This window comes from Microcaecilia unicolor, chromosome 2 (genome assembly GCF_901765095.1).
Source record: "Microcaecilia unicolor chromosome 2, aMicUni1.1, whole genome shotgun sequence".
In the NCBI taxonomy this organism is placed as follows: domain Eukaryota; kingdom Metazoa; phylum Chordata; class Amphibia; order Gymnophiona; family Siphonopidae; genus Microcaecilia; species Microcaecilia unicolor.
Window position 1 is genome coordinate 74539560 of NC_044032.1, and position 27920 is coordinate 74567479.

Sequence of the window (27920 nt, forward strand, 5' to 3'; positions counted from 1 at the left end):
AAAGCACTTAATCTTTTCTTTCTAGGGAAGGGGATAACTAACAATGGCTTTCCAGTGAAAGAGTTCTTTTCCAAAGTAGTAAAGAAGACAGGAAACAGTGGAGGGTTGGGGGCTGTGGGAAAGATAGGTGTGGTGGTGGTGGTAGAAGAAGTAGGATCTGGACCCTCCTGATCCAGCCCTGTCCTCTGCCACACTCAAATCAGAGAAGTCTTGGGAAAACATTTACCAATGTCTGCTCTACCAGATCACAGCAGGAGGCAAAACCCTGGGAGCCTCCTTAACAGAGATCATAGCATGAGAGCTATCTTTAGCAGGGGAGCATAACCCACTTGTTTGGATTGCTCTGGCATGTACAAGGAAGAACAAGATGTGCATGAGGCTAATGAGAAATAATTGAAGCACTGAATGCATAACTGAACACAAACATTCTCTTTCTCCAAAGCAAGCTGCATTTCATAAAATGCTGTATCAAGGGGGCAGGACCAGTACTCTGTGAAACAGGCAAGAAATCTGAAGAAGAAAAAACTGAAACATATTGTTATTTTTCATTTTTCAGATTTCTGTGTGAAGAGAGGATAACTGTCAAAACTTTGTCAAAGATGCAGTAAATTAGTCCAATAAAAAAGTACCACCTGCAACTTAGATACGTGGAACTAAGGATCTACTATCAAGTGGACTAACATGGCACTCTCAGTTTAAATTTGAACATTTTAGCAAAGTATTAGTAACAAATATCTCAAACAATGTTGCTCTTCTAAACACAGTTTTGCTGAAGAATAAAACTGATTAGATTTGGGAGAGGACATACATGATGCCCGGCTTCTTCGTTGCTTAGCATGTTGGGGTCTGATGACAGTACTGGTGGGCCTGGCTTCTTAGGTACGCTCGGAGATTGAGGTGCAGCTTTACTTTGATTTACCAGCTCCTGAAGGGTATCAGTGATGCACTTATAACTGTTTAATCTACAAGCAGAAGAGAGAAAAGATTAAATTTATTCTTACCTGTCAATTTCTTTTCCTCGAGTCCTGCTAAACCAGTCCACAACAGTGGGTTATATCCTCCAAACAGCAGAAGGAGGTAGAGACAGTTTCCAGTGAGACCACCATATAACAGCATGTGCAGCCTAGAGCAAGTCAGTATAAACTTTGCATTGTCTGAGATGCTGTGAGATCAAAATTACTACTACTAATCATTTCTATAGCGCTACTAGATGTACACAGCACTGTTCCCGTGTCCCCAATGATCTATGAGACAGAATGCTACCTTGGGTACAGGTTGCGGCAACTGAAGATGTCCGCTTGGACATTGTCATCCCCAGCTACATGCATTGCTGAGACTGCCAACAGATGGTTCTGTGCTCAGCTACACAACCAATGAATTTCTAGCACCACTCCTGGCTGCCACACGAGGAAGGCCACCACACCTGTCTCCTCCTCCAGCTGAAGCAGTTTTACTGATTCCGAAAGTGAAACTGCTTCACTATTAGCAAGACCTTTTTTCCGACTAAACTTTATGCTGCAAACAGCAAACTGCTGGCAGAAACTTCAATGCTTCTAATTGAAATGTTTATATATTTTTTTAAATTTCATTTGACTCTACAGGAGGGCAACAATGTGGGGGCAGGGGGCCAGGCTGGTCTCAGCTAGAAGGCCCAATATGGCCTGTGCCAGCAGCCTGAGAGACACCAGCACGCAGGAAAGGGTGCCTGGTGAAGGGGCCAGAAAACACCCCAACTTCACTGGGAAGTGGCCCATAGGGCAACCCTGGGAGAAAGTTGGCCCTTGTGACTCAACCAACAGGATACCAGCTGTGGCTGGGGAATATGGGAGTCAGACCTTTACAAAAACAGCAAAGCAGCTGCAGCACTCCAACTTCCACCATCTGCTGGACGTAGATATATACTATCTCCAGGCTGCACATGCTCTAATACTGGTGGTCTCAGTGGAGTGGAGGAGTGGCCTAGTGGTTAGGGTGGTGGACTTTGGTCCTGGGGAACTGAGGACCTGAGTTTGATTCCCACTTCAGGCACAGGCAGCTCCTTGTGACTCTGGGCAAGTCACCTAACCCTCCATTGCCCCATGTAAGCCGCATTGAGCCTGCCATGAGTGGGAAAGCGCGGGGTACAAATGTCACAAAAAAAAAAAACCTGTTCCTCTACCTCCATCTGCTGGTCAGAAGATATGATGCACTGGTGTGGACTAGACTAACAGGACAATAAAGGAAAAACACATTTTTGCTGCAATTCACCATCTTTAGTTTCTTGGACATTATTTTTAAGCAGTTTCAATACCTTTTTCTCCTAACAAAAAAAAATATAATATTCACTTCCATGTAGTCTAAGACTTTTACAACAGGTGTCTCTGCCCTTTTCTCTCAACAGCGACAAAAGGCACAAAGATGGGAGATTAACATGAATATAGTTTATGAACACGCTAAATGGTGGCATTACTTGCTTCTAAACTGCTGTGTCAATCATCAAAATATAAACTGTACAGCAATAATTACAGGACAGGCACAAAACATTTTCAAATATACTGTAGTGTGCAGCTTTTAGTAATAGGATAATTTCCAAGTCTACTCCTGATCGTTTGCTTCAGAAATGGAGACAACTGAACTAGAGAAGAAAATTTTTAAGCAGCCAGGTGCATGGAAGTTAAATCCAAGCACCTGCTGGCAGAGTTTTTTCCAATGGGCCAAAGAGAAACAAAAGTGTCACTGCAGACTGGCTCAGTCTATACTGTCAGACCATGACAAGAAATTAAATATCACAATAAACTGCAGAGAATAGTGTCATACCAAAAGAAAATTAAGAAAAACAAAAGAAAACCTTAATGTGAAAGGAAATTCTATAACTAGGTGACTGCAGTTAGGCGCGCCTTGCAAGCATGTCAAGCAAATTGGCACATAAGCACCCTAAGCACCATTCCATAAGAGTATGCATAAGTGCTATACCACGCAATTTAAAGGGCGCATACAGATTACATTTGTATCCAACACATAACTTCTGAGTTCAATGCAGCTCACAATACAAGAGAACTGGGCATTCCCAGGAATATTATACAAAAGGATTCACATACAATAAAACCTTTAAATAGGGGTAGAGAATGAACATACTGAAGCTGAGCAAGAGAACAACATAAGAACATAATAGTCATACTGGGTCAGCCCAATTGTTCATTAAGCTCAGTATCCTGCTTCCAGCAGTGCCCAAATCAGGTCACAAATACCAGGCAGAATCCCAAATAGTAGCAAGAACATAAGCATTGCCATAATGAGACAGACTGAAGGTCCATCAAGCCCAATATCCTATTTTCAACAGGTTGCCAATCCACAACACAAGCACCTGGCAAGATCACAGAACAGCAAAACTTAGAATATGCAGTGGATTTTCCCAAGTCCATCTTAATTATGGCTTATGGATTTTCTTTTAGGAAAGTATCCAAACCTTTTTTAAACCCTGCTAAGCTAACTGCTTTTATCAAATTCTATAGCAACAAATTCCAGAGTTTAATTACTCCTTGAGTGAAGAAATATTTTCTCCAATTCATTTAAAATTTACTACTTCGTAGCTTCTTTGTGTGCCCCCCTACTTCTAGTAATTTTGGAAACAAGCGATTCACATCTACTTGTTCCACTCAACTCAGTATTTTATAGACCTCTATCATCTCTCCCCACAGCCATCTCTTTTCCAAGCTGAAGAGCCCTAGTTGCTTTAGCCTTTCCTCATAAGGAAGTCATTCCATTCCCTTTATCATTTTCTCTATCATATCTCCCCCTCAGTCATCACTTCCCGAAGCTTAAGAACCTTAGCTGCTTTAGGCTTTCCTCATAGGGAAGTCGCTCCATCCCCTATATTATTTTCACACTGCCCTTCTCTGTACCTTTTCTAATTCCACTATATCTTTTTTGACATGCAGTGACCAGAACTGCACACAGTATTCGAGATGCGGTTGCACCATGGAGCGATACAAGACATTATAACATCCTCAGTTTTGTTTTCCATTCCTTTCCTAATAATTTCTAACATTCTATTTGTTTTCTTGGCCACCGCTGCACATTGAATAGAGGGTTTCAACGTATCACCAACGATGACACCTAGATCCTTTTCCTGGGTGGTGACTCCTAATATGGCTTTCCCCATGTTTATCTCAATAGCAGTCTACCTTTCACCAGGAATTGGTCATAAGTGTTGGTACTGAACGTCCATCAAGCCCAGCATCCTGTTTCCAACAGTGGCTAGTTCAGGTCACAAGCACCTGGCAAGATCCCAAAACAGTACAATACATTTTATGCTGTTTATTCTAGAAATAAGCATTGGATTTTCCCCAAGTCATTTTAATAATGGCTTATGGAATTTTCTTTCAGGAAGCTGTCCAAACCTATTTTAAACCCCACTAAGCTAACTGCTTTTACCGAGTTTAATTACACGTTCAGTGAAGGAGTGTGGTAGCAGTGTTAGTCCACCCCCCTCCTCCCACCCTGTCAGACTGTCATAGTAATGCTTGAATGTTTTCACTTATATACACTGTCAGCTAGCACATTTGCTTATTTCCAATCTGAGGAAGAAGGGCAACCTTCGAAAGCTAATCAAGAAATGTATTAAGTTATGTCCAATAAAAAAGGTATCATCTTATTTTCTTTTCCATGTTTTATTTTGTTTGATTTCTATTGATAACGTTCAGTGAAGAAATGCTTTAGCCTTTCCTCAAAAGGAAGTCATTCCATTCCCTTTATCATTTTCAATGTCCTTCTCTGTACCTTTTCTAATTCCACTATATCTTTTTTGAGATGCGGTGACCAGAATTGCAGACAATATTCAAGGTGCAGTCGCACCATGGAACGATACAATGGCATTATAGCGTCCTCAATTTTGTTTTCCATAATGACAGAGCCATGGCTATGTTGGTTGCCCACTTGATGTTAGCCTCCATAGAGATTTGCAAAGCTGTGACGTGGTTATCTGTTCACACTTTTGCATCTCATTACTTCCTTGATAAGGATACTCGACGTGACAGCCAGTTCAGGCAGCAGTCCTGAAGAATTTGTTTGGTGACTAGAATCCAACTCCACCCCCCCTCAGCCCAGTTTTCTTTGGTTCCAGGCTGCACCTTCACAACTAGTATGTAAGTAGTTTCAGTTTAATTGACTTTCATGCCTCAACATTTCGTGTCCCTATTGTCCTAGCATTGTTTTTGGTGTGCCTGGTAACTAGGGATTCCCATCTGTGAGAATACAACAGCCTACTTGTAGCAAAGTTACTCGTAGATGTTCTCCAAGTACAGTAAGCCATGTATTCTCACATACCCTTCCACCTCCCCATGAAGTTGTATTCTTTAGCTAGCCTATATAACTGAGGGGCCCATGCTCATGCATCGGATGGAAGACACCAGCACATGTACAGTGGGATGCTGCTAGAAAGTTCTACTATAATCTCGCTGGTCAGCATCTGTGCCGGGCTCTGTTGGATGATGTTACCCAGCTGTGAGAATACTTGGCTTGCTATCCTCAGAGAATACCTGCTACAGGTGAGTAACTTTGCTTTACCGGAGACCATGGGACAGAGTATTAATCCTGATTCTTTCTCAGCTGTGGTAAGACTTGTGGAGACTGTGAGCTTGGGGGGAGCAGCCGGTATTGGTAAGTCCGACTAAAGTTTGACTCAGAACTGCTTGTTGGGCTGCAAGTTCTACTTGGTGCAGGGGAGGGAGCCTGACTTACTGCTTGGCACTGCACTGTGCTGCGTTTGTGCTGGTCGGGGTGAACTGCAACTACTGTAGAGATAGTTAAGTGGTTTTCCCGTAGTGGGACCCACCGGCTGACATCAGGGCATTGCAGTGCATGCAATCTTCAGCAGGATTTGGGGGAAACAGTTAGCGGCAGCACATCATCTGATTTGGTGCCTCATTCAAATATGTTGGCGACTTTGGACTCTCCGGCAGGGCCAGTACACAGTTTTATGCAGGCGATGCGGGAACGGGCACCATTTTGTCGGGACTGACTGGCAGTGAGGAACAGCCTGTCTGATCACACTTGGAGCACAGCCACCATTCTACAACCTCAGGGCCCAACAGAGCATTCAGCTGAATCATGATCTTTGTTTGCGCCAGAGTTTATATTGCTCTTACACCATACCCATTTACTGAAGCAGGGGCAGTTAGAGTTACTGCAAGGTGCTTCAGTTTCTTGCCCTGCTGCCTCTCTGGCTCCTAAGAGATCTTGTTTAGCCTCAACTGGCCACTCCTTGAGGTCTGTCTCTGCTTCTTCCTCCTTATCTAAAGTGGCTTTGGTCTATTCAAAGGAGCCATCATTGAAAGAGGCATTAGAGGAGGGAGAACTCCTCCTGAGAAGAGGAATGACCTGAAAGTACTGAGGCCATGCGTGCGGAGTGTAGGAAGGGGCTAATGTTTAGTGTAGCAGGCTTTGATCCTGGGTTCGATTCCCACTGTAGTTCCTTGTGACCTTACATAAGTACATAAGTATTGCCATACTGGGAAACACCAAAGGTCCATCGAGCCCAGCATCCTGTTTCCAACTGTGGCCAATCCAGGTCACAAACACCCGACAAGATGCCAAAAATGTACAAAACATTTTATACTGCTTATCCCAGAAATAGTGGATTTTCCCCAGTCCATTTAATAACGGTCTATGGACTTTTCCTTTAGGAAGCCGTCCAAACCTTTTTTAAACTCCACTAAGCTAACCGCCTTTACCCACATTCTCTGGCAACGAATTCCAGCATTTAATTACATGTTGAGTGAAGAAACATTTTCTCCAATTCGTTTTAAATTTACTACATTGTGAGGTCACGTGACGTTATGGTGGAGAGAAGACGTGTGTGAGCTTTTCTCCGTGGCCTGACTGCTCTAAATAGAATCATTAATAGTTTTGAAACCCGGAACGGAATGTTCCCTGAAACAGCAATCGGCGGGGAATGAGATAATACAAGTTTGCAACTTTAAATTAACAGGATGGCAGCGAAATCAGCACAAAAAGACAAACTCCGAGGAAAGATACCGGAATATAAAATGGCGGCCGCTTCTCCCGAGGCGGGGACGTCGGTGTCATCCGCCTGGGTAAGCGAGATTACGGCGGAGATGACAGTGGTGATGGAGGATTTATTAGAACGTCGCCTTGCCCCGCTTGATAAAAAATTAGATAATAAACTTGAACAGCTAAGTTTGAAACTGGAAGAGCTGACCAAAGAGTGTGGAGCTTACCAGTCAAGAACCAGCGAAGTGGAGGAAAGGATGACGGTAATAGAAGGCCAACAAGCGGATTTAAATACCAAGTGCAAGGAAATGGAAGCTAAGTTGGAAGACTTAGAAAACCGCTCCAGGCGGAACAATATTCGCTTGGTAGGATTACCCGAAGCTATCGGAGGCCGCTCATTAGAGCGAGTGCTGGAGCAATGGCTTGCAAAAACAGTTGACTTCCCCGCTGAATTGGGTCCTTTACGTATAGAGAGAGCCCATAGACTAGGAGTGCGACATGAGGAGAGAAATAAACCAAGAGTGGTGATATGCAGGGTATTAAATTTTGCACATAAACAATTGATACTACAAGCAGCGCGATCTGATAAAGCCCTGACCTTTGAGGAATCAAAGATACTGTGTTTTCAGGATTATTCGGCCGCCATAGTAGCCAAAAGGCGCGCTTTTTCGGCAGTGTGCTCCCAGTTGTTTAACATGAAGATCCGATTCACACTCCAATATCCGGCCACGCTGAAAATTATATATAAAGGTACTACAAGATCATTTGTATCCGACAAAGAAGCAAGAAATTATGTGGAACAATTGGCAAAATCTGATGGCAGAGCAACGAGAGATGGCGGGCAAACCTGAGAGATCACAAGCTACACATCAAAGGGATTATAAAGCAAAAGGGCACAATAAACAAGGATATGAAGCCGAGTTTAAAGTTGGAAATCTTTTTGAAATGCAGTGTAGCATTTGTTGAATATTCCAATTACAGTTGAAAGTTAACTGTTAGATTCTATAGTGTTAATGTGTTTAAGCCAGTAATTTGTGCCGTTCCCTTTAACAACGGCACAGCAGGAATGCATGGAGGATATCCTTGCAGATCCAGGAGCACGTCGTGAGACCTTTGGATTGGGAAGGGCCTCAATTGGGGGTCTTATTTTTTGTGGCTATATCTGGCAGTTACATGCGGACATTAAGCCCAGTGGATATACTCGTTGTTTTGAACCCTCAAAGGGAGAGAGGTGAATAATCGGCAAGTATTGAACTAAACGCTGGAGCTAGGCTAGAGATCTGCTGTAAGAAAGCTTTACTAAATTAAGAAACCATTACCCTGGTACAGAAGAGGGAAAGGAGCTTTCATAGAAGCAGTAGTTCTGGGGACAACAGATAAAGTTAAGCGGAAATGTTAAATGGAATGTAGCAACATGTATAAATCTGTTGATCGCTGTATTACAATCAGAAAGAATAAGCTAACCCTGTTAGAGTAATGATGGGAGAGGGGGAAAAAAATGGCTGTTATAAATATGAGATGTATATTGATTTGAATACAGGGAATAGAGGTATCATTTATCAAAGGATTAAAAGAAAGGGGGGGGAAAGGGAACATGGAGTTAGGGACTAGGAATGCCAGAGAGTAGTGAGGTAAACGTTAAGCGTGATGGCTTCCGATAGGGAAGCATGGAAAGAGGGGGATTCTGGGATGGGGAGGGGAGGGGGGGAAGGGGAGAGGGGAAATATAGGGGAAGGTCATAAAGGGAAGAAAGAACAAAGAGACAAGAGACTTATATGTGATGGGGCTATAAGTGTGGTGGGGAAGAATGGAACAATTTGGTGTAAGATATGGTGGAATGAATGGACTAGAAGATTAGATCCAGTACAACAAAACTGTCATAAGACAGAGGGGAGCTATAGGCTGGGATGGCTCCTCTCGATAACTATCAGTGATTGTCAGAGAGTAAATAATGAGCTAAGAGATGGGAGGGATTAAAGTAGTGACTTGGAATGTAGGGGGCATTCACTCACCTATTAAAAGGTCAAAAATTTTACAATATCTGCAAAGAATGAAGGCAGATGTGGCCCTTTTGCAAGAAACCCATCTATCAGAAATAGAACATGCAAAATTGGCCAAATGGTGGGTAGGAGACTGCATAGCTTCTGCAGCGGTGGGGCGAAAAGGGGGGGTTGCCATTTTATTTAGAAAAGGGACTGCCTCACAGATTCACCAGGTGAATAAAGATCCGGAAGGGCGCTTTGTTTTTTGTAATGTTACTATTGCAAGGAGACAATTTAGGCTGGGAAACATTTATGCTCCAAACACACTGGATATGAAATTCTATCAGAAATTGACTATGATTCTTAGTGAGAACAACTCACTTCCTGTGATTCTAGGTGGAGATTTTAATACGGCCTGGGACCCACAATATGACAGATCACACCCTTCACCGGCAGGAGGTCATAATAGAGCAAGGGGGCTACCAGACATGTGTGATACTTTAGGCCTCATAGATGTATGGCGCACACTGCACCCAGGGGAAAGGGAATACACCCATCAGTCAAGAGCACATAATACCCACTCTAGGATTGATTACTTATTAGTCTCGAAAACATTATTTTCTCATATCAAAGAAGCGGTCATAGGTCCTTGTGTAATCTCTGACCATGCAGCAGTATGGTTGACTTGGCAAATAGAAAATTCAGATCAGGATACAAGGGGGTGGTCGTTTCCCAGTTATCTTTATAGAAATGAAAAATTCAGAGAGTTCATCGGTAAAAAATGGGAAGAGTATAAGCTATTTAATGAGGGGACAGTGCAAAGTGCCTCGATCTACTGGGAAGCGGCAAAAGCGGTGTTGAGAGGGCATATAATTAGCTTTGCTAGCCATTATAAAAAATCCCAAGATAGGGAGATATTGCGATTAGAGAAAAGATTGGCTAAAATGAGACAACAATTTGGGAGATCCCCAGGGGTTAGAGTGCGGAAAGACATGGAAGCAGACCAAATAGCATTGAACTCATTACTCCATGAACGTGCAGTAAAATCTCAAATATATTATAAATATCAGCTATATAAACATGGGGATAAGGGGGGCAAACTACTGGCAAGGCTAGTGGCACCGCAGTATACATCCAAGCACATTTTAGGTATCAAGGATGGGGAAGGGAGAGTGGTGCACACTGATAAAAAAATTCAAGAAGTCTTTAGAAATTTTTTTCAGAATCTATATAAAGCAGGAGATTCTCAGGGCCTGCAGGGCGAGATCTACCTGCAAAATGTATTGACTCCTAAGTTGACACAAAGAGAACGTATAAAATTGAATACTCCTATTAGCAATGATGAAGTTCAATGGGCCATTGGTCAAAGTAAGTTGGGGAAGGCCCCTGGTCCTGACGGATTTAAGGCTGAGTTTTATAAGCTACTGGGTGAGAATATCACCCCCGCACTGACTGGGGCATTTAATGAATGGGTGGAGGAAGGGCGTTTGCCTGAGCGTCTAAATATGGCCCAAATTATACTGTTGCCCAAACCCAACCGAGACCCAGTGTTAGCAGCTTCCTATAGGCCTATTTCGTTATTAAATAATGAAGTGAAGTTGTTTGCAAAAATATTAGCTAACCGCTTGAGCAGAGTATTGCCTAGACTGTCCCATGAAGCACAGGTAGGATTTGTCCAAGACCGGTCTGTTACTAGGAACTTACGGAGTATCTTAACGGCCTTGGAGAAGCTTGGACGAGACCCGGAACCCGCCCTTTTAATCAGTTTTGATGCCGAAAAGGCCTTTGACCGGGTGGAGTGGGCTTTTTTGTTCGACATCTTGGACAAGTATGGATTCCAGGGTTGGTTTGTACAAGCGATCAAGGCATTATATTCATCTCCCCGTGCCAGAATAATGGTGAATGGAGGGAGATCTGAAGACTTTGAGATTAATAGAGGGACGAGGCAAGGGTGCCCTTTGTCCCCGTTGCTGTTTGCTCTTTATTTAGACCCCATGATCAGAGACATCCAGGAGTGTCAGACCATTAAGGGAGTGAAGATAGGTCGACAGGAGTTCAAAATTGCAGCATTCGCTGACGATTTACTGGTCATAATAACAAACCCGAAATCATCTTTGAGAGATCTACTAGATCTAATTCATGAATTTGGAGATTATTCAGGCTTCAAATTGAACCTGGATAAATCAGAGGCTATAGCAGTAACATCAGATGTTCGTAGTCTGTGGGCAGAGGGATTCCCTTTGAAGTGGGCTGACAAAGCATTTCAATATCTGGGGATTCTCCTGGCAGCCAACACTGCAGAGATATATAAGATAAATATTAATAGACTATTAGAGCAGACAGAAAGGCAGTTAGATGCATGGAATGTAGTGACGATGCCTTTGGGAGGCCGTATTAGTCTTATCCGGATGGTGATACTGCCTAGATGGCTCTATGTATTGCAAATTTTACCATTGCGGCTCTTTAAGAAAGATATTAGGCAATTCTATAAAGTGGTAATGAGATTTTGCTGGGCAAAAAAGAAGGCAAAAGTTAAGTTGCAGTTTTTGATGGGTAATTGGAGTCAGGGAGGTTTTGGCCTACCCCATTTAAGATATTACAATATGGCCTGTCTGCTGAGATCACTGAGAGATTGGCTGTTTGGGACTAGTATACATGTGCCGTATGAGTTGGAGAAGGCCTTTTTTAAGCCCTTTGATTTAATAACGTTATTACATACTAGAAAACAGTTGATACCAAAAGCCTTTGGACATAGTACTTTATTATTGCCTCTATGGAACGCATGGCAATTTCTAGGGATAAGCTTAGGGGGAGACCCGAAGACTTCAGAATTAATCACGATTAAAGGGAATCCAGAATTTCTACCGGGACTTGAAAATTCGGTCTTCCAACAATGGGCAAACAGAGGATATTGTAATCTAAATAACATCTTAGATGATTCAGGGGAAATCAAATCTCTAGACCAATTAATTTTACGGGCCGAGCAGAGATGGGGGGATGCATTTGCATATAATCAGATTCGACACTATGTTCAGTCCTTGGATAAAGCGAACCTTGAAACCAAATTGGGAGAAAAAGTTCAGGCTTTTTACGATGAGATCTCGCCTGACGCTCCATCTATTTCAGGAATATATAGAAAAATATGGGTAGTGATTCCGAACAGTGGACGGGAGCAGCTCCGGCAACGATGGGAAGCAGATCTAAAAGTAGATTTAACCAATTGGGATATTGACAGACAAATTGGGAGGATCACTAAGCTAATTACAGGAGCCAGATATAGGGAGTGCGCTTTTAGGACATTACATAGGGCATACTTTACACAAACACAATTGTTCCGATCTGGAAGGATTCACTCACCAGTATGTTCGAAGTGTGGACAATATGAGAATACATTTTATCATGCCTTTTGGGAATGTGTTAAATTTACTACATTGTACCTTCATCGCATGCCCCCTAGTCCTAGTATTTTTGGAAAGCGTGAACAGACGCTTCACATCTACCCGTTCAACTCCACTCATTTTATAGACCTGTATCATATCTCCCCTCAGCCGCCTTGGGCAAGTCACTTAACCCTTCATTGCCTCAGGTACAAAAACCAAGATTGTGATCCTTCTAGGGACAGAGAGAATACCCGTTCATAACATGTGATTGTTCTCCGCCTTGAACTTGATGGTTAAGTGGAATATAAATGCCAGAATTAAATAAAGAGGAGCTCAGTACTCTTATTTCTGAGGCATTGGCAGTGCTTTCTATTGAGGAGCTCTCTGCTTTGGCATGAGGAGTTCCATCTTTGTTGATCATGAGTGGGCTTAGATGTCCTAAGCCTTTCCCGATGCATCCAGACATTCAAGACCTAATTACAGCATAGGTTTCCCTGGACATGGGGCTAAGAGTGCAAAGAACTGTGACTCGCCTCTACCCTTTGGTTCCAGAGGAGAAAGAGAAATTGGAGCTTCCCACAGTAGACTTCCTTGTTATAGCGGTGACTAAGAAGACCAACCTGCCTTTGGAAGAGGGCATTGCCCTAAATTACCTACAGGATAGGAAGCTAGAATGCTTGCTGAAACAAGCCTTTGACGCGTCCCCTTTAGGGCCTGCAAGCAACAATGTGCAGCTCTTTCATGGCTAGAGCATACCTGAAGTGGTATCAGCAGTCTGCAACAAAAGACAGGCACTATAACGCCGAGCTGGAAGCAGGTTTGGCCTACTCTCTTTAGTCCCTCCTAGTCTGAAGACCCATCTCTTTAATAAAGCATACCACAAAGATCAACACATGTAAACGTACACCACTCCTCCACAGATATTCAGAACTGCCTTATAATATCTGCCTGCTATAATACTATCCTGTTATATCATTATCATGTTACCATGATTCTTCTCTAAACTAAATGTCTATTTTTCTATTATATCTTCACCATTTATGATGTATTGTAAGCCACATTGAGCCTGCAAATAGGTGGGAATATGTGGGATACAAATGCAATAAATAAAATAAATAAATAAATAAATAAATAAATGTTATTTAGGACTTGTTACGGCCTGCAGTGTGTCTTTGACTGTCACATGGCATATCAGCAATGGTTTCTGCATTGGGCAGCGGATGCAGCATCAAAGTCACATATAGTTAAACTTTCCTTTCAGGGCAAGTGGGTGTTTGGAGAAGATCTCAGTAACTCGGTGAAAGAACTAGTGGAAACTAAGTCACAGCGGTTGTGGAAGAATAAGCTGAAAGCTTCTGATCATTCGTCTTCAGGGGCTCTCAATCTGTATTTCAAGACAGCAGACGGTACTGGCCTGATTGTCAGCAACATGGTCAGAAGTCCCACTTTCAGGCACCCCAGTATTCCTTTTGTACAGAATGGTAGTTCTCCTCTGTCAGCTAGAGCACCCAGTGTCTCCCAAGGTTTGCATTGATGTAAGATTGGTTCACTCTTCTCTTCCTCTGATGTAAGGACATCTTCTGGAGTTTCACGGAGAGTGGGTCAAAATCACTTCAGACCAGTGGGTTCTAGATATTCTTACAGAAGTTTACAAATTGGAGTTCTCCCTCCTAGTCACGTCCTTTTTCTTGCAGTCTCCTTGTCGAAAGGGAACCAAGGCGGTCGAGGTTCAGGCCACTGTAGATTCCTTGATGGCGCTCTGAGCCATTGTTCCAGTTCCCCAGGCCGAATAGGGACAAGGCAAACACTCCATCTACTTCATTGTCCCAAAGAAGGAATGCACCTTTCTTCCAGTCTTAGGGTCTAAACCGCTGTGTCCAAGTGTCCTGTCACTTTGGGAGAATGAAGATATAGACTACACTCGTACTGGACCATTACACATTCTCACAACCCAGCAGTCATAAGGAACCTCCTCCTCAGAAGTCCAAAATTACAAAATAGTTTTCTGAACTAGGAGTAAAGATACATTTATATATATTGCTTGTAAGGCTGGGAAAGATGTTGAGCAAGCAAAAGCATCTGGTGGCCCAACAACAATGTGCCATAATCGCACTCCACAGTACACTGAACCAGATAGACAGTGTAGGACAGTCCAAAAATGAATGAAGTGTGCCACACCCTGACCTACATTTGGGACACCTATTATCTTCCCACAGACCCCAAAAAGCCCCCCTTAGAGCATAAAGATATGCTCTATAGAGAATTTTATATTGTGTCTCTTGCAGATCTCCCAATTTAACCATCTCATACACCAAATTGAAGGCACGTAGATGCTACCCCCCCAAAGTCCCCGTTCCAACTTTGCCTGACTCCATCAGTATCCCCCAGAGGGAGAACTGTCTTCAAAAGCTTATACTAGGTGATGTGGAACTGGGAAAGAAAGAGTTAAAAAAATGTATGCCTTTAAAAATAAATGCAAGAAATTGTCTTACGTGAGCTACTCACAATATTCTGGCTTAGCTGACCTAGGGGAAGGCCGCGTACAAATAGAGAGGTTAATACAGACCTCTTTATCTGTATTGACAAAGAAAGGCCATTTGAAAAGAGAGGTTAAAAGAAGGGCTGAACAGACCTGTATTTGTGATAGATGTCTTCTTTTAAGAAAGGTAAAACATATTCTGTAGAAAAATAGGTAATAAATATTAGTCTATTATTAAATAAATAATAGTAGGTAGTTGAGAAATGCTATGTAAGGTGTTCCACTGACCTATGTCCTTACACTTTAGATCTTTAGCATACTTGCTTAGACTAAGTTCAGCCTTCTAAAAAAGATGTTTTGCTGATGTTATAGAATTCTGTATAGACAAATAAATTACCTTATATGTGTTTAGGGGTATAAATGTAAGCATTTGAATTGTCATACTTCAGGGAGACTTAGAAAGAGAGAAAACCTTCTCTCACAGTCTTCCCTCCTTATTGCAATAAGAGTATTATGCAGCTCTAATAAAGAGACCAATTTTACTGATTATGTGTGGGACAATGTATTTTATTTTCCAAAGATTTATATACCTTCTACAGTGGATATATGATTAAGATGCCCTGGTAGCCAAAGAAGAAAATAATCCAATACCCCGTAAGTTCCAGATATCATCATACCGGTCCTGTAAAATAGACCATTAATGGCATGCCTGGAGATAGGGCAACAGATAACTGTTAGGAAAACTCCACTGTTCTTTTGCCTGATCAAAGGAAACAAAGAGGCCCTCCTCAAGGTCTATTTATTTATTAGGATGTATTACCGCCTTTTTGAAGGAATTCACTCAAGGTGGTGTACAGTAAGAATAAAAGACATGAGCAATAGACAATTACAGTAGTAAAAATATTCAAATATGGCATAGCATACTACTTACAATGTCAACACAATATGTAATAGAACACTCTAATTGACAGTGTAGGGTATAAGCAAAGATGGAACATATAGATAGGTAAGAGAGTAAGAGTTGTTAGAAAATAAGGTGACTAATTTAAAGAAAGTTGCACATAAAGTCAGAGAGATGGTTAAAACATAGATCAGTAAGTGACCACGACAGAGACATCTCATCCCAGCCGACCGGTGGAACACAGAGGGACCCATACCGGCCGGGAAGTCCAACTTGCCCACCAATTGCAAGAAAGGGGATGAACCCTAGCTGCGTTGCTGCCATCTTCTACACCAACACCATGCCACCCGAAACGGCTTAACAAAGTTCAGCTGCAAGGCAAACCATGTACCCGAACCGTATTGCATGTGTATCATTTATAAATGATAGTGGGTTACGCCAATTCTCCATTCATCACGGAGGGGAAAAACGAGACTCCCTCGAGATCCTTTCACAAACAACCCTCATTAAAACCACCATTAAAGGTGAAGGTCTGGAATCCCCAAGCCCTTGTACAGGACAAGCTTCTGCTGTCCTACTACTACTACTACTTAGCATTTCTATAGCGCTGCCAGGGTTACGCAGCGCTGTACAAGTTTAAACACGGGGAGGGACAGTCCCTGCTCAAGAGAGCTTACAATCTAACGGTAATAGACTACGCAGTCAGTGTAGGTAACAGGAATGGGGAAGGTGGTTAGGCGCCAAAAGCAAGGGAGAAGAGATGGGCCTTGAGTAAGGACTTGAAGATGGGCAGGGAGGGCGCATGGGCTCAGGAAGTCTGTTCCAGGCATAAGGTGCTGCGAGGCAGAAGGGGCGGAGTCTGGAGTTAGCGGTGGTGGAGAAGGGTACAGATAGGAGTGATTTGTCCTGAGAGCGGAGGTTACGGGTGGGAACATACGGGGAGAGGAGGGTAGAGAGGTAATGGGGGGCAGCAGATTGAGTGCACTTGAAGGTCAATAGAAGAAGCTTGAACTGTATACGGTAGTGGATTGGGAGCCAGTGAAGCGACTTGAGGAGGGGGGTGATATGAGAGTATCGGTTCACGCGGTAGATAAGACGTGCGGCGGAATTTTGGACAGATTGAAGGGGGGATAGGTGGCTAAGCGGGAGGCCAGCGAGGAGAAGGTTGCAATAGTCAAGACGAGAGGTAACGAGTGAGTGGACGAGGGTGCGGGTGGTCTGTTCAGAGAGGAAGGGGCGAATTTTGCTAATATTATAGAGGAAGAAGCGACAGGTCTTAGCTGTCTGTTGGATATGGGCAGAGAAGGAGAGGGAGGAATCGAAGATGACTCCGAGATTGCGTGCTGAAGAGACGGGGAGGATGAGGGTGTTGTCAACAGAGACGGAAAGTGGGGGAAGAGTGCCACTTTATGACGCTAGATAAAAGAGCGAATTAAAGAGCGAAACATCAGCTCACTCCTCTGAGTAATCCAGATTGGCATAGTATGCAAGGGGTACAAGAGCATAGGAAGTAGTAATATTTTCACCAAAGTCACTCTATCCAAAAGAGAAATAGGCAAGTTTTTCCATCTTAAGCAAAGCTGCTTAATTTTATTCACAGGATCCAAGATATTACATTTATACATCACTATAGGGTTAGAACTAAGGTACATCCCTAGGTAGCACATAGGTTTCTTCACTGGCAGTATGGGTAGAGATAAAAACTAGTGTTCATCAGTCGTTGTCGTCCCCGGAAAGAGGAAGCAACTCAGACTTATCACAGTTAACCCTTAAGCCGGAAATTGTCCCAAAGGCCCAGAAGATTGCCAGAGCCACCGGTAAGTGACTTGGGGCAAGAGCCAGATATAGTAAGATGTCATCCGCAAAAAGGTTAAGGTGTGAATCCACCCTTCCAATCAGAAAGACCTGAAGTTGATAATTATGCTGAACCTTAACAGCCAAAGGCTAAATGGCAAGCAAAGAGAACAGGGGGGGGGGGGGGGGGGGGGGGGACAAAGGACACCCCTACCGTATCCCCCTTTGTAAGGTAAAACACACAGTAAGCATTTCATTAACCAACAGCCATGCCTGGGGAAGAGTATAAAGAGCGAGAACCCAGTCGACAAACGTCCTTTGCAAACCGTACCGACCCACCACCCAAAGAAGGTATTGCCAAGAAATGCTGTTAAAAGTTTTTTCATGTCCAATCCAGCAATGGCCGCCATGCCCACCCCCCCTCGCTGCTCATGAATGGCTACTAGGGCCCTCGTTAGATTTAAAGAAGCATAACAGCTAGGAACAAAGCCCACTTGATCACTATGCACAATAGTGGGAATATAAGCATTCAACCCACAAGCTAAAATGGCTGCAAGAAGCTTGATATCTTGATTTAACAGGGAAATGGGACGGTGAGAGCCAACCTCTGCAGGGTCCTTACCGTGTTTGGGCAGTAAAATGAGATGTACCAAATTCTGTTGGAGCCCCATATGTTCCTGCATCAGTTCATTGTTCATAGCGAATAAAAGTTTCACCACCAGATCAGATAAAATTTTGTAGTAATTGGTCCTGGTGCCTTTGTTAATTTCAAGACTTTAATACCAGATTTATCTCCTGCACTGAAATGGGAGAATTCAAAACACAAAGCTGATCTGGGGTGAAATGGGGCAAAGGCAGATCCTTAAAAAAGGTAACTCTAGCCCTCTCATCTAGTTCTTTCTCTTGATGTAAGGAACTAAAGTATTGTACAAACTGTGCCATAATCTGGGAATCCTCAGTGTAACTCTGCCCACAGCCATCTTTAATAGAAGTTATCCTGCCTCTTTTTATAGGGTTGCATTCGATTGGAAAGGAGTTTACCGTCCCCCGCACCCCCCCCCCCCCCCCCACTTAAAAAGTTGAAATTTTCGGTAATAAATCTCTCGTTTGGCTCTGTTTCACAAAATGGCATCAATCTGCTTTCTGATCGCCATCATCTGCAGCTTAGTTGCTTCATTCAACTTGAGCATATGATGCTACGTAGGGTGTGATACTCCCTGGAGAGGCACAGAAGGTTGGCCTCCCGCTTTCTCTTCTGACTAGATGTATAAGTGAGAATATAACTACTACTACTACAAATCATTTCTATAGCACTACCAGTCGTACACAGCGCTTCACAATTTAACATGAAGAAAAGACAGTCCCTGCTCAAAAGAGCTTACAATCTAAATCAGGCCAGACAGGACAAATGAGGGATAAGGGTAGGACAGACAGATAGGACACACAGGAAAAGGGATTATTGAAGAGAGGAAGACAAGATAAAGGCTACGAGCAGGTGACAAGCTAGGAATTAAAAGCAGCATCAAACAGGTAGGCCTTTAGCCCGGATTTGAAGGCGGCCAGGGATGGAGCTTGACGTAATGGCTCAGGAAGTCTATTCCAGGCATAAGGTGCGGCAAGATAAAAGGAACGGAGTCTGGAGTTAGCGAAGGAGGAGAAGGGTACAATTAGGAGAGATTTGCCTAGTGAACGGAGTTCCTAGGAAGGAGTGTAGGAAGAGATGAGGGTGGAGAGGTAGTGAGGGGCAGCAGAGTGAATGCACTTATAGATTAATAAGAGGAGCTTGAACTGTATACGGAAACTGATAGGGAGCCAGTGAAGTGACTTCAGAAGAGGGCTGATATGGGCATAGCGACTTTGGCAAAATATTAATCTTGCAGCAGAATTTTGAACAGATTGAAGAAGAGAGAGATGGCTGAGTGGAAGACCAGTGAGAAGCAAGTTGCAGTAGTCCAAGCGAGAGGTGATGAGAGTGTGGATGAGGGTTCTGATAGCGTGCTCAGAAAGGAGAGGGCAAATTTTGGCAATATTATAGAGGAAGAAACGACAGGTTTTAGCAATCTGTTGAAGAGAAGGAGAGAGAGTAGTCGAAGATGACCCCAAGATTACGAGCAGATGAAACAGGAAGAATGAGTGTGTTGTCGACAGAGAGTGGGGGAAGGGGAGAGGTTGGTTTAGGTGGGAAGATAAGGAGCTCAGTTTTGGACATATTGAGCTTCAGGTGGCGGTGAGACATCCAGGCAGCAATGTCAGACAGGCAGGCAGATATCTTGGCCTGGATTTCTGCCGAGATTTCTGGTGTGGAGAGGTAGATCTGGGAGTCATCAGCGTAAAGGTGATATTGAAAACCGTGGGCTGAGATCAGAGCACCAAGGGAGGAAGTATAGATGGAGAAAAGGAGAGGTCCTAGGACAGATCCTTAAGGTACACCCACTGAGAGTGGGATAGAGGAAGAGGAGGATCCACCAGAGTAAACACAAAGTACGCTGAGAGAGATAAGAAGAAAACTAGGAAAGAGCAGAGTTCTGAAATCCAAGTGAGGACAGCGTGCCAAGGAGTAGGCTGTGATCAACAGTATCAAAAGCAGCAGACAGATCGAGAATGATGAGGATAGAGTAGAGCCCTTTGGATTTAGCCAGGAATAGATCATTAGAGACTTTAGCAAGTGCTGTTTCAGTTGAATGAAGGGGGCGAAAGCCAGATTGGAGTGGATCAAGAATAGCTTGAGAAGAAAGAAAATTGAGGCAGAGACAGTGGACAGCACGTTCTAGTATCTTGGATAAGAAAGGGAGGAGGGAGATGGGGCGATAGTTGGAAGGAGAGGTAGGATCCAGAGGAGGTTTTTTGAGGAGTGGGGTGACTACGGCATGTTTGAAGGCATCAGGGACAGTCGCAGTGGAAAGTGACAGATTGAGGATATGACAGATGAAAGCGGTGACAGCAGGAGAGATAGTGTTGAGTAGATGAGTGGGGATAGGGTCAGTGGGGCAGGTGGTTGGTTTAGAGGATGAAGGAAGAAGTAAAGTTTCTTCTTCAGTGATTTCGGAAAAGGAAGGAAAGGAGGCAGGGGTAAGAGGGTTGAGAGAGTGGACTAAGGGAAGAGGGGGTGTAGGAGAGCTGGTTGTGAATTCAAGTTTAATCTTGTGAACCTTATCGTGAAAGTAATCAGCCATAGTCTGGGGAGAAAGTGAAGGGGGAGTTGGAGGAGAAGGCACTTTGAGGAGAGAGTTTAGCGTGGCAAAGAGACGTCGAGGGTTCGAACCAATAGTGTTAGTCAATTGGATATAATCATCTTGTTTGGCAAGTTGGAGAGCAGATTGGAAGGAGGTCAGCAAGAATTTGAAGTGTATGAAGTCAGCATGGGCACGAGAGATTTAAGCCAAAGGCGTTCAGCAGAGCGGGCACAAGAGCATAGGTAGCGGATAGTAGGGGTCATCCAAGGCTGGGGTTTGGTATGTTTTACAGGACGAGATACGGAAGGAGCGAGACTGTCCAGAGTAGATGACAGAATAGTGTTATAGGAAGAGACAGCCTCATTGACGGACTTGGTTGATATAGCAACAGAGAAAAGATTTGAGATACTGGATGACAGGGTAGAAGGGTTAATAGCCTGTAGATTCCTAAACATGTTGGTTAAAATAGGACAGGACTGAGAAGGAGGGTGTCTAAGTGTGAAAGTTAAAAGATGATGGTCAGATAGGGGAAGAGTTGAGGCAAGGAAATTGGAGGGTGAGGATGTTAAGGCAAGAAATTGAGAAGTATAAGAGTTAGAGGGGTCATTAACCTGAAAGTTAAAATCCCCAAGAATGAGGGAAGGAGTTGAAGGTTCAAGAAAGAAGGAGAGCCAGGCATCAAAGTCAGTGAGAAAGGAAGAGGGGGATTTAGCAGGGGGTTGATAAATGACTGCTACCCAGAAAGGTAGAGGAGCGAATAGACGGATCGAGTGGACTTCGAAGGAAGAAAAGCAGTGAGACTGAGGTGGAAGAATGGGTTGAAATTTACAGGAGGGTGAGAGTGGTAGCCCGACACCACCTCCGTGGCCAACTGAGCGAGGAGTATGGGAGATGAGATAACCTCCATGGCATAGGGCCGCAACTGAAGCAGAGTCTTCAGGGTAAATCCAGGTTTCAGTTAGGGCAAGCAGATGAAGGGTATGAGAAATAAAGAGATCATGGATGTAGGAGAGTTTGTTGCAGACAGAGCGGGCGTTCCATAGAGCACAAGAGAAGGGCAGAGAAGAAGGGGGGTGGAGAAGACTAGAAATAAGATTGGAGGTATCACGGTAAGGCCTGCACGAATAGGATGAGGGCTGATGTGGTGGACCAGGATTGGTATTAATGTCACCAGCAGAGAGCAGGAGAAGGAGTAGGAGATTACGGAGGGGAGTAGGACAGATGTGACGACAGCGACAAAGGCGAGATGTATTTACATAAAAAGGCAAGGGGTGAATGGAAGGGAGGAAGTGTTGAAGGTTGAGAGCTGTGAAGAAGGGGGTTGAAAAAAGAGATGGTGAGTACAGGGATAGAGAGGTGATGAATACAGAGGGAAGACAATGTGTTCCTACGGTGGGAAGTGGTTTCATGAGGAGAAACAGATTGGTAAGGGATAATGCCAAGAAAAGCAGGTGTACAGGAGCCATAATAATAGCAGATTATGGTACAGAAATGCTCAGCTGAAGGGGTGGAGGTTCAGATTTCAGGGTAATGCATATGTAGTAGTAGAATAGCAAATAATGGTAGACAGTTAGATAGCTAGACAGTTAGCTAATTGTCAGGTTCTCAGGTTCAGAGCTCGTGGGGCCGGGCTCTGGAGCAAACGTGAGCCCTTGGGCTGCTGACGAGGAGCGACAGCAGCAGGCAAAACCCACCAACCAATGCTGGGCAAGCACACCGGCACCGGCAGGGACTGCAGGCCCCGCCCAGCGAGCCGGAACACACGGACTGGAATCCCCTGGACTGGAGGACACTGGACTGGAACACACCGGACTGGAACACACCAGACCGGAGCACACTGGACTGGAGCACACTGGACAGGAACACACCGGACTGGAGCACACTGGACTGGTCCGTACAGCTTCACCTGCACTTAGCCACTGCCCCCCAAGGGTTGAGCCCCTGGGTTTGAGTAGCCGGCAGGACTTACCGGATACCGGATGACACAGGGACCAGGACTAGAACAAGCTGGAAACAGCAGTACTCCTAAATCCTAAACTGACAAAAGTGCTCCCAAGCCCTAACCAACAGAAGAACTCCAAACAGAAACCAAGAAAAGTGTTCCTAACAATAAACCAACAAAAGGACTTCCCCTAAGCCCTATACTAACAGAAGTGCTACCAATAGCACCACTAGGAAAAGCAGGGGAGCCACAGGGAAAGAGCAGGGAACCTAAACACATAAACTAGCACAGGTGCTCCTAAGCACCAAGCACAACAGCTCTACAACCCTAAACTAACTATAGTGCTCCTAAGCACCAAACTACCAGCAGAGCTCCTAGCACTAAAAAGGAAGACAGGGGAGCCAAAAGGGAAAAAAAACAGGGAAGCTAAACACAGAAGACAGCAGTGCTTCCAAAGCACTAAACACAACAGAGCTTCCAAAACCCCAAACACCAAAGTGCTTCTAAAGCACCAAACCCATAACTGCTTCTAAAGCACCAAACACAGAAGTGCTACTAAAGCACCAATCACAGAAGTGCTTCCAAAGCACCAAAAGGGAAAGCAGGGGAGACACAAGGGAAAAGCAGGGAAGCTAACACAGATCAAAAGTGCACACTGCACTACCACTAACCTGGACCTAAAGCAAACGACTAAGCAAACGTTGCAAAAGGCCTGAAGGGAAGAACACCACTTCCTTATCAAGGCCCTGCCTGATGATGTCACCACTACCAGACACAGGCAGGCAGCATACTGAAACAGAGCTAGAGCTAACTCAGGCTTAACCCCCACAGCTGCAGTATAGCAGAGCAATTAGAGCCACGCTGGAAGCAGCCAGCACACAGAGGCAGCTAGCTCAGGTAACACACACAGCTGCAGTATAGTAAAGCAATTAGACTCATGCTGGGAGCAGCCAGCCCACAGACACAGAGCCAGCTCTAGCAACACAGAAAGACGAAACAGAAGCCAGCACAGAAGCTAACCACCAGAATAAGGTAAGTCTGGGAGAAGTCACGGCCACAATCGTAACAGCTAACAGTCACAAACTGAGTTGAGGCAGCAACCCCTTAACAGCGCCTTAGAACCCTCCCAAAAAGTAATTGGACCAACATCAGGTGTGTAGTTGATAAGTTGATACCCCATCCACTTATCCCTCAAATAGGCAAGAAAGATAGCGTCAGAGTACAAAGATGGAGAAAACTTTCAAACTTGCTCCTGGGATTCTGCAGCAAAAGAAAGTGTAAGCACTACTGGAGAATGATCGGAAAGGGTAGTGGTAAGAATGTTCACATCCTTGGCCAATGAAAACAGAGTCTGTGTAATGAGCAATCTAGAATACATCTTATCAGGATGCGAGTAAAAAATAAAATCCCTATCATGGTGATGAAGATGCCACCAAATATCCACAGCCCCCAACTGATGCCACAAAAAAGTAATACTTTTATTATCCATATCTTTAAATTTAGGTTTGGGTGGGCTACAGTCAATAGAAGGATCTGCAAGAGTATTAAACCCCTCCCCCCCCCCCCAAAAAAAAAGCTGATAATCCAAGGAAGGAACCAACTTAGCTACGAGGTCAGAGAAAAATTTATGGCTATAAAGATTAGGATTTTTTCTCTCACGAATAGAGATGACCTCGGGAGTCCTCCCTTGGAAATTGGTTCCCGAAGGATATGTAGGTGCTCCGTCTGAAGAAGGACAACACGAAATGCGGCACGTATACAGGAGCTAGAGGAGGAATTCTGTAAATGCCGGATGGCCTGTAAGCTGCACCAGTAGCTCTCTTCATGCCGCGTTAGCCTTTCTGAGACCAATTGATGGTTTAATTGACAAATAAACTGTCTTTAATACAAGATACCGGCGGTTGAGTCTGGATGAAGTTTGCTCCAGAGTCAGCAATAAGATACTCGGAGTGAAGATAGTATATAGTTCGTTTTATGGACTATACAAAAGACTGGATATACAAAATCAGTGATAAAGATATATACCAGGGAAACAAGCTATGTATATAGACTGAATGGTGAAATGAATGGCATGAATGAGTGAGTTCTGGGGTTTCAGGTTAACCTGCGTTGGAATGCAGTAAGGATTGTAACTGGGGGGGTGATTAATGAAGAAATTTATATTAAAATTGAATTGAGAGTACAATTGTGTGTGTTTATATAGATGGTACTCTATTTGTAACTATATACTGTATCCCCTATTGGTAGTTATTATAAAGATTAGGAACATACATGTTACATAGGAGAAGCTTACACCCATAGAACTCACCCATTATGACAACTTAATAACCTGCCCTATCCTGAAGTTTATGGAGGTGGAAAGGAAGCTGTATATGTAGTAATATGGCCACACCCCTCTACTGCCTATTATCATCTACCCCATAGTCCATTTGCAATTTGGCATACTCGGGGACAGATAAATGGGTCTCCTGAAGATAGGCTATATCAGCTCTCTCTTTCTTCAGCCATGACAGAATCTTCGTCCTTTTGATCAGGAAATGAATTCCATCTACATTAATTGTCATATTTTTCAAAATAACCATTACGAACACACAGGGAAAAATTAAATGCAAGTTCCACAGGCCTCCCAGCTAAGCCTGCCGGACTTCCATGCACTCCCGGAAGAACCCGGATAAATGGTATAAAAATAACCAAGTCAGTCTGAAACAGAAAGAAAAAAACTACACAGATAGGATGCGTCAGGCGAAAAACAGTGGAGGAACAGAAAAGGAAACATTGGACAACACCGCTCTAGCTAAACTTGGTATACCTTTTCAATAATTACCAAGTGGAGAATTTTTCCGATGATCTTTCTGAGAATATCTAAGACATGACAATTCCGCGGTCACGTGATGCTGTGAGAGGAGCAGAGGTGCATTCCTGAAGCTCCAGGATCCTGCTTCCAATTACGTTCAAATTTGGTGGTAAAATGTTCACCAGCAATTACAGGGAGGAGGCAATCTCTTTCATGGACAAATATTTGCATAAGTCTCCGGTCAGGATGGCAGCTAAAACTACAAAAAAAGAGAAAATTAAGACCGGTGGAGGAGAAGGCAAGATGGCGGAAGAACCTTCAGTGTCAGCACAGCTTTTTCAGAAATGCAACTGGGCCAGTTGGTAATGGCAATAGAAAAAGCGCTGGAATCAAGATGGTCGACGCTAGACAAAAAACTAGATTCTTTTCAAACAAAGTTGGAAGGTCTGGGCATCCGGACCGGGGACTTAAGAGACGAGGGTCTCAGCCCTGGAAGACGACGCATGTGGATTCGGCCCAGACATAGAACACCTAAAGAAGTGTATGAAAGATCAAGCGAGCAAGTTAGAAGAACTTGAAAATTGATCATGGAGGAACAACATTCGTATTGTCGGGCTCCCGGAAACACTTCCAGATAGAAACCTAGAAATTTGGTTGGAAAATTGGCTGGCAAAAGAGCTGGCACTTACCGACTCCATGGGCCAAGTGATAGTAGAACGAGCGCATCGGATCAGGAGGAAAACTGGTGAACAGAATAAACCAAGGGTGGTAATAGCTAAAATTTTGAATTACCGGCATAAGCTGGAGATCATGCAAGGATTTAAAATGAGGAGGGCTCAGTTGAAATACGAAGGACACAACATATTGATCTTTCAAGATTTCTCGCCGGCAACCCAAGAACAACGGAGAAAGTTTCATCCACTTTGCACGGCTCTCATAAATAAGAAAGTGCGATTCACATTGCAATATCCTGAACAGTTGCAAATACTAATTCAAGACACTTGGCAAACGTTTCAGACACCTGCAGCAGCAAAAGCAACACTATTGGAACAGAAACTGATAGAAGCAGAATAACTTTTCTAAGACTGGTAGGAATGTTAAAGGTTTGCGTTTAAGACTGAGTTAAATATGTAGGTGAACAGAATGTTTTACTGTAAGGATGGCAGGTCCCTAGCACATAACGAGACCTGACTACCATCCCCAGGATGTAAGCTGGAGGAAAGAGGGGACGAGAAGGGGGAAGGGGGGAGGGTAAATTAGGGGAGGGGAAGGAAGGGAAGGGGTTGGCGTAGAGTCCATCAATAGACAGTGGTACTCAAAGTAGGTATGCAATAAGAAGGCTGCAAAGGTGTAGTAACGAAATGGAGGGGAAGGCTGGTGAATATAGAATGAATAGTGTGCGAGGAGACATAAATGAACGGCATGAGAGGGGAGAAATGTAAGCGTGAATAGAAGCCCCAATAACAACAGACAGACAGTAACATGCCAGCGAGAATAGTTACCTGGAACGTGGGGGGCATAAGCTCGCCTATGAAGAGAACAAAAATCCTAACAGCCTTGAAGAGACATAAAGCTGATATAACGTGCTTACAAGAGACGTGACTAACAGACACGGCGCATGCGAAACTGCAGAGGTCATGGGTGGGGGAAAGCTATGCAGCAGCTTCGCAAGGAAGGAAGGAAGGAAGGAAGGGAGGGGTAGCAGTTCTATTTAGAAAGGGCTTAAATTATAAAACTAAGCTGTTAGCAAAAGGGGAGCAAGAGAACTATATAATTCTTCATGTTTGAGACTTCCGGTGAGGTCATGAGCTAAGGAGCAGCACTACCGAAGCTCCGAGGCACCCAGCTCCGTAAAACCGCTAAACGGCGGAAAAAAGCAACCCCACAGATCCAATTCAGTACATGGACAAGTTCCTTACTACCCCACCAACAGGAATGGCACAAAAAAACTTAAAAAAAGAAAAAATTAAAGCGAACAGCGGAGACGCTAAGATGGCGGATGAGTCGGCCCTGCCGGGATCTTCGTTCACGGAGGTACAGCTCACACAGCTGACGCAGGCGACTGAAAAAGCATGGACACCAAAGTGGTCCGAATTAACAGCCAAGTTGGAGGCTTACCACACCAAGCTAGATGGTATCAAGATATGAGTGGAGGACTTGGAATCCAGAATGTCTGCAATGGAAGATGAAACAAGGGGGTATGGTCCCGATATCGCTAGCCTGCGCCAGCAGCTGAAAGAACAAAAGGACTTGCTTGACGAATATGAAAATAGAGCTCGCAGGAACAATATCAGAACTGTAGGACTAGACGAAGGTCTCCCAGAACGGAACCTGGACACATGGTTAGAAAACTGGCTATCTAAAGAACTTGCGATAACAGACACTATGGGCCCCTTCGTGATCAAACGGGCGCACCGCGTAGGTCGGAAGATGCCAGATCGTAACAGGCCAAGGGTTACTGTTGCAAAGCTTTTGAACTACAAGC

The 27920-nt window shown here is 44.0% G+C and overlaps 1 protein-coding gene across 1 annotated transcript in view; it reads right to left on the reverse strand.

The window, feature by feature from the left end:
• NUP155 (nucleoporin 155) overlaps positions 1 to 27920 on the reverse strand; it is a 358702-nt gene that overhangs the window by 84569 nt on the left and 246213 nt on the right. Inside the window, exon 26 of the mRNA XM_030193046.1 lies at positions 809 to 962. Coding sequence (XP_030048906.1) covers positions 809 to 962 — 154 coding nt within the window. The remainder of the gene's footprint in view (positions 1 to 808; positions 963 to 27920) is intronic.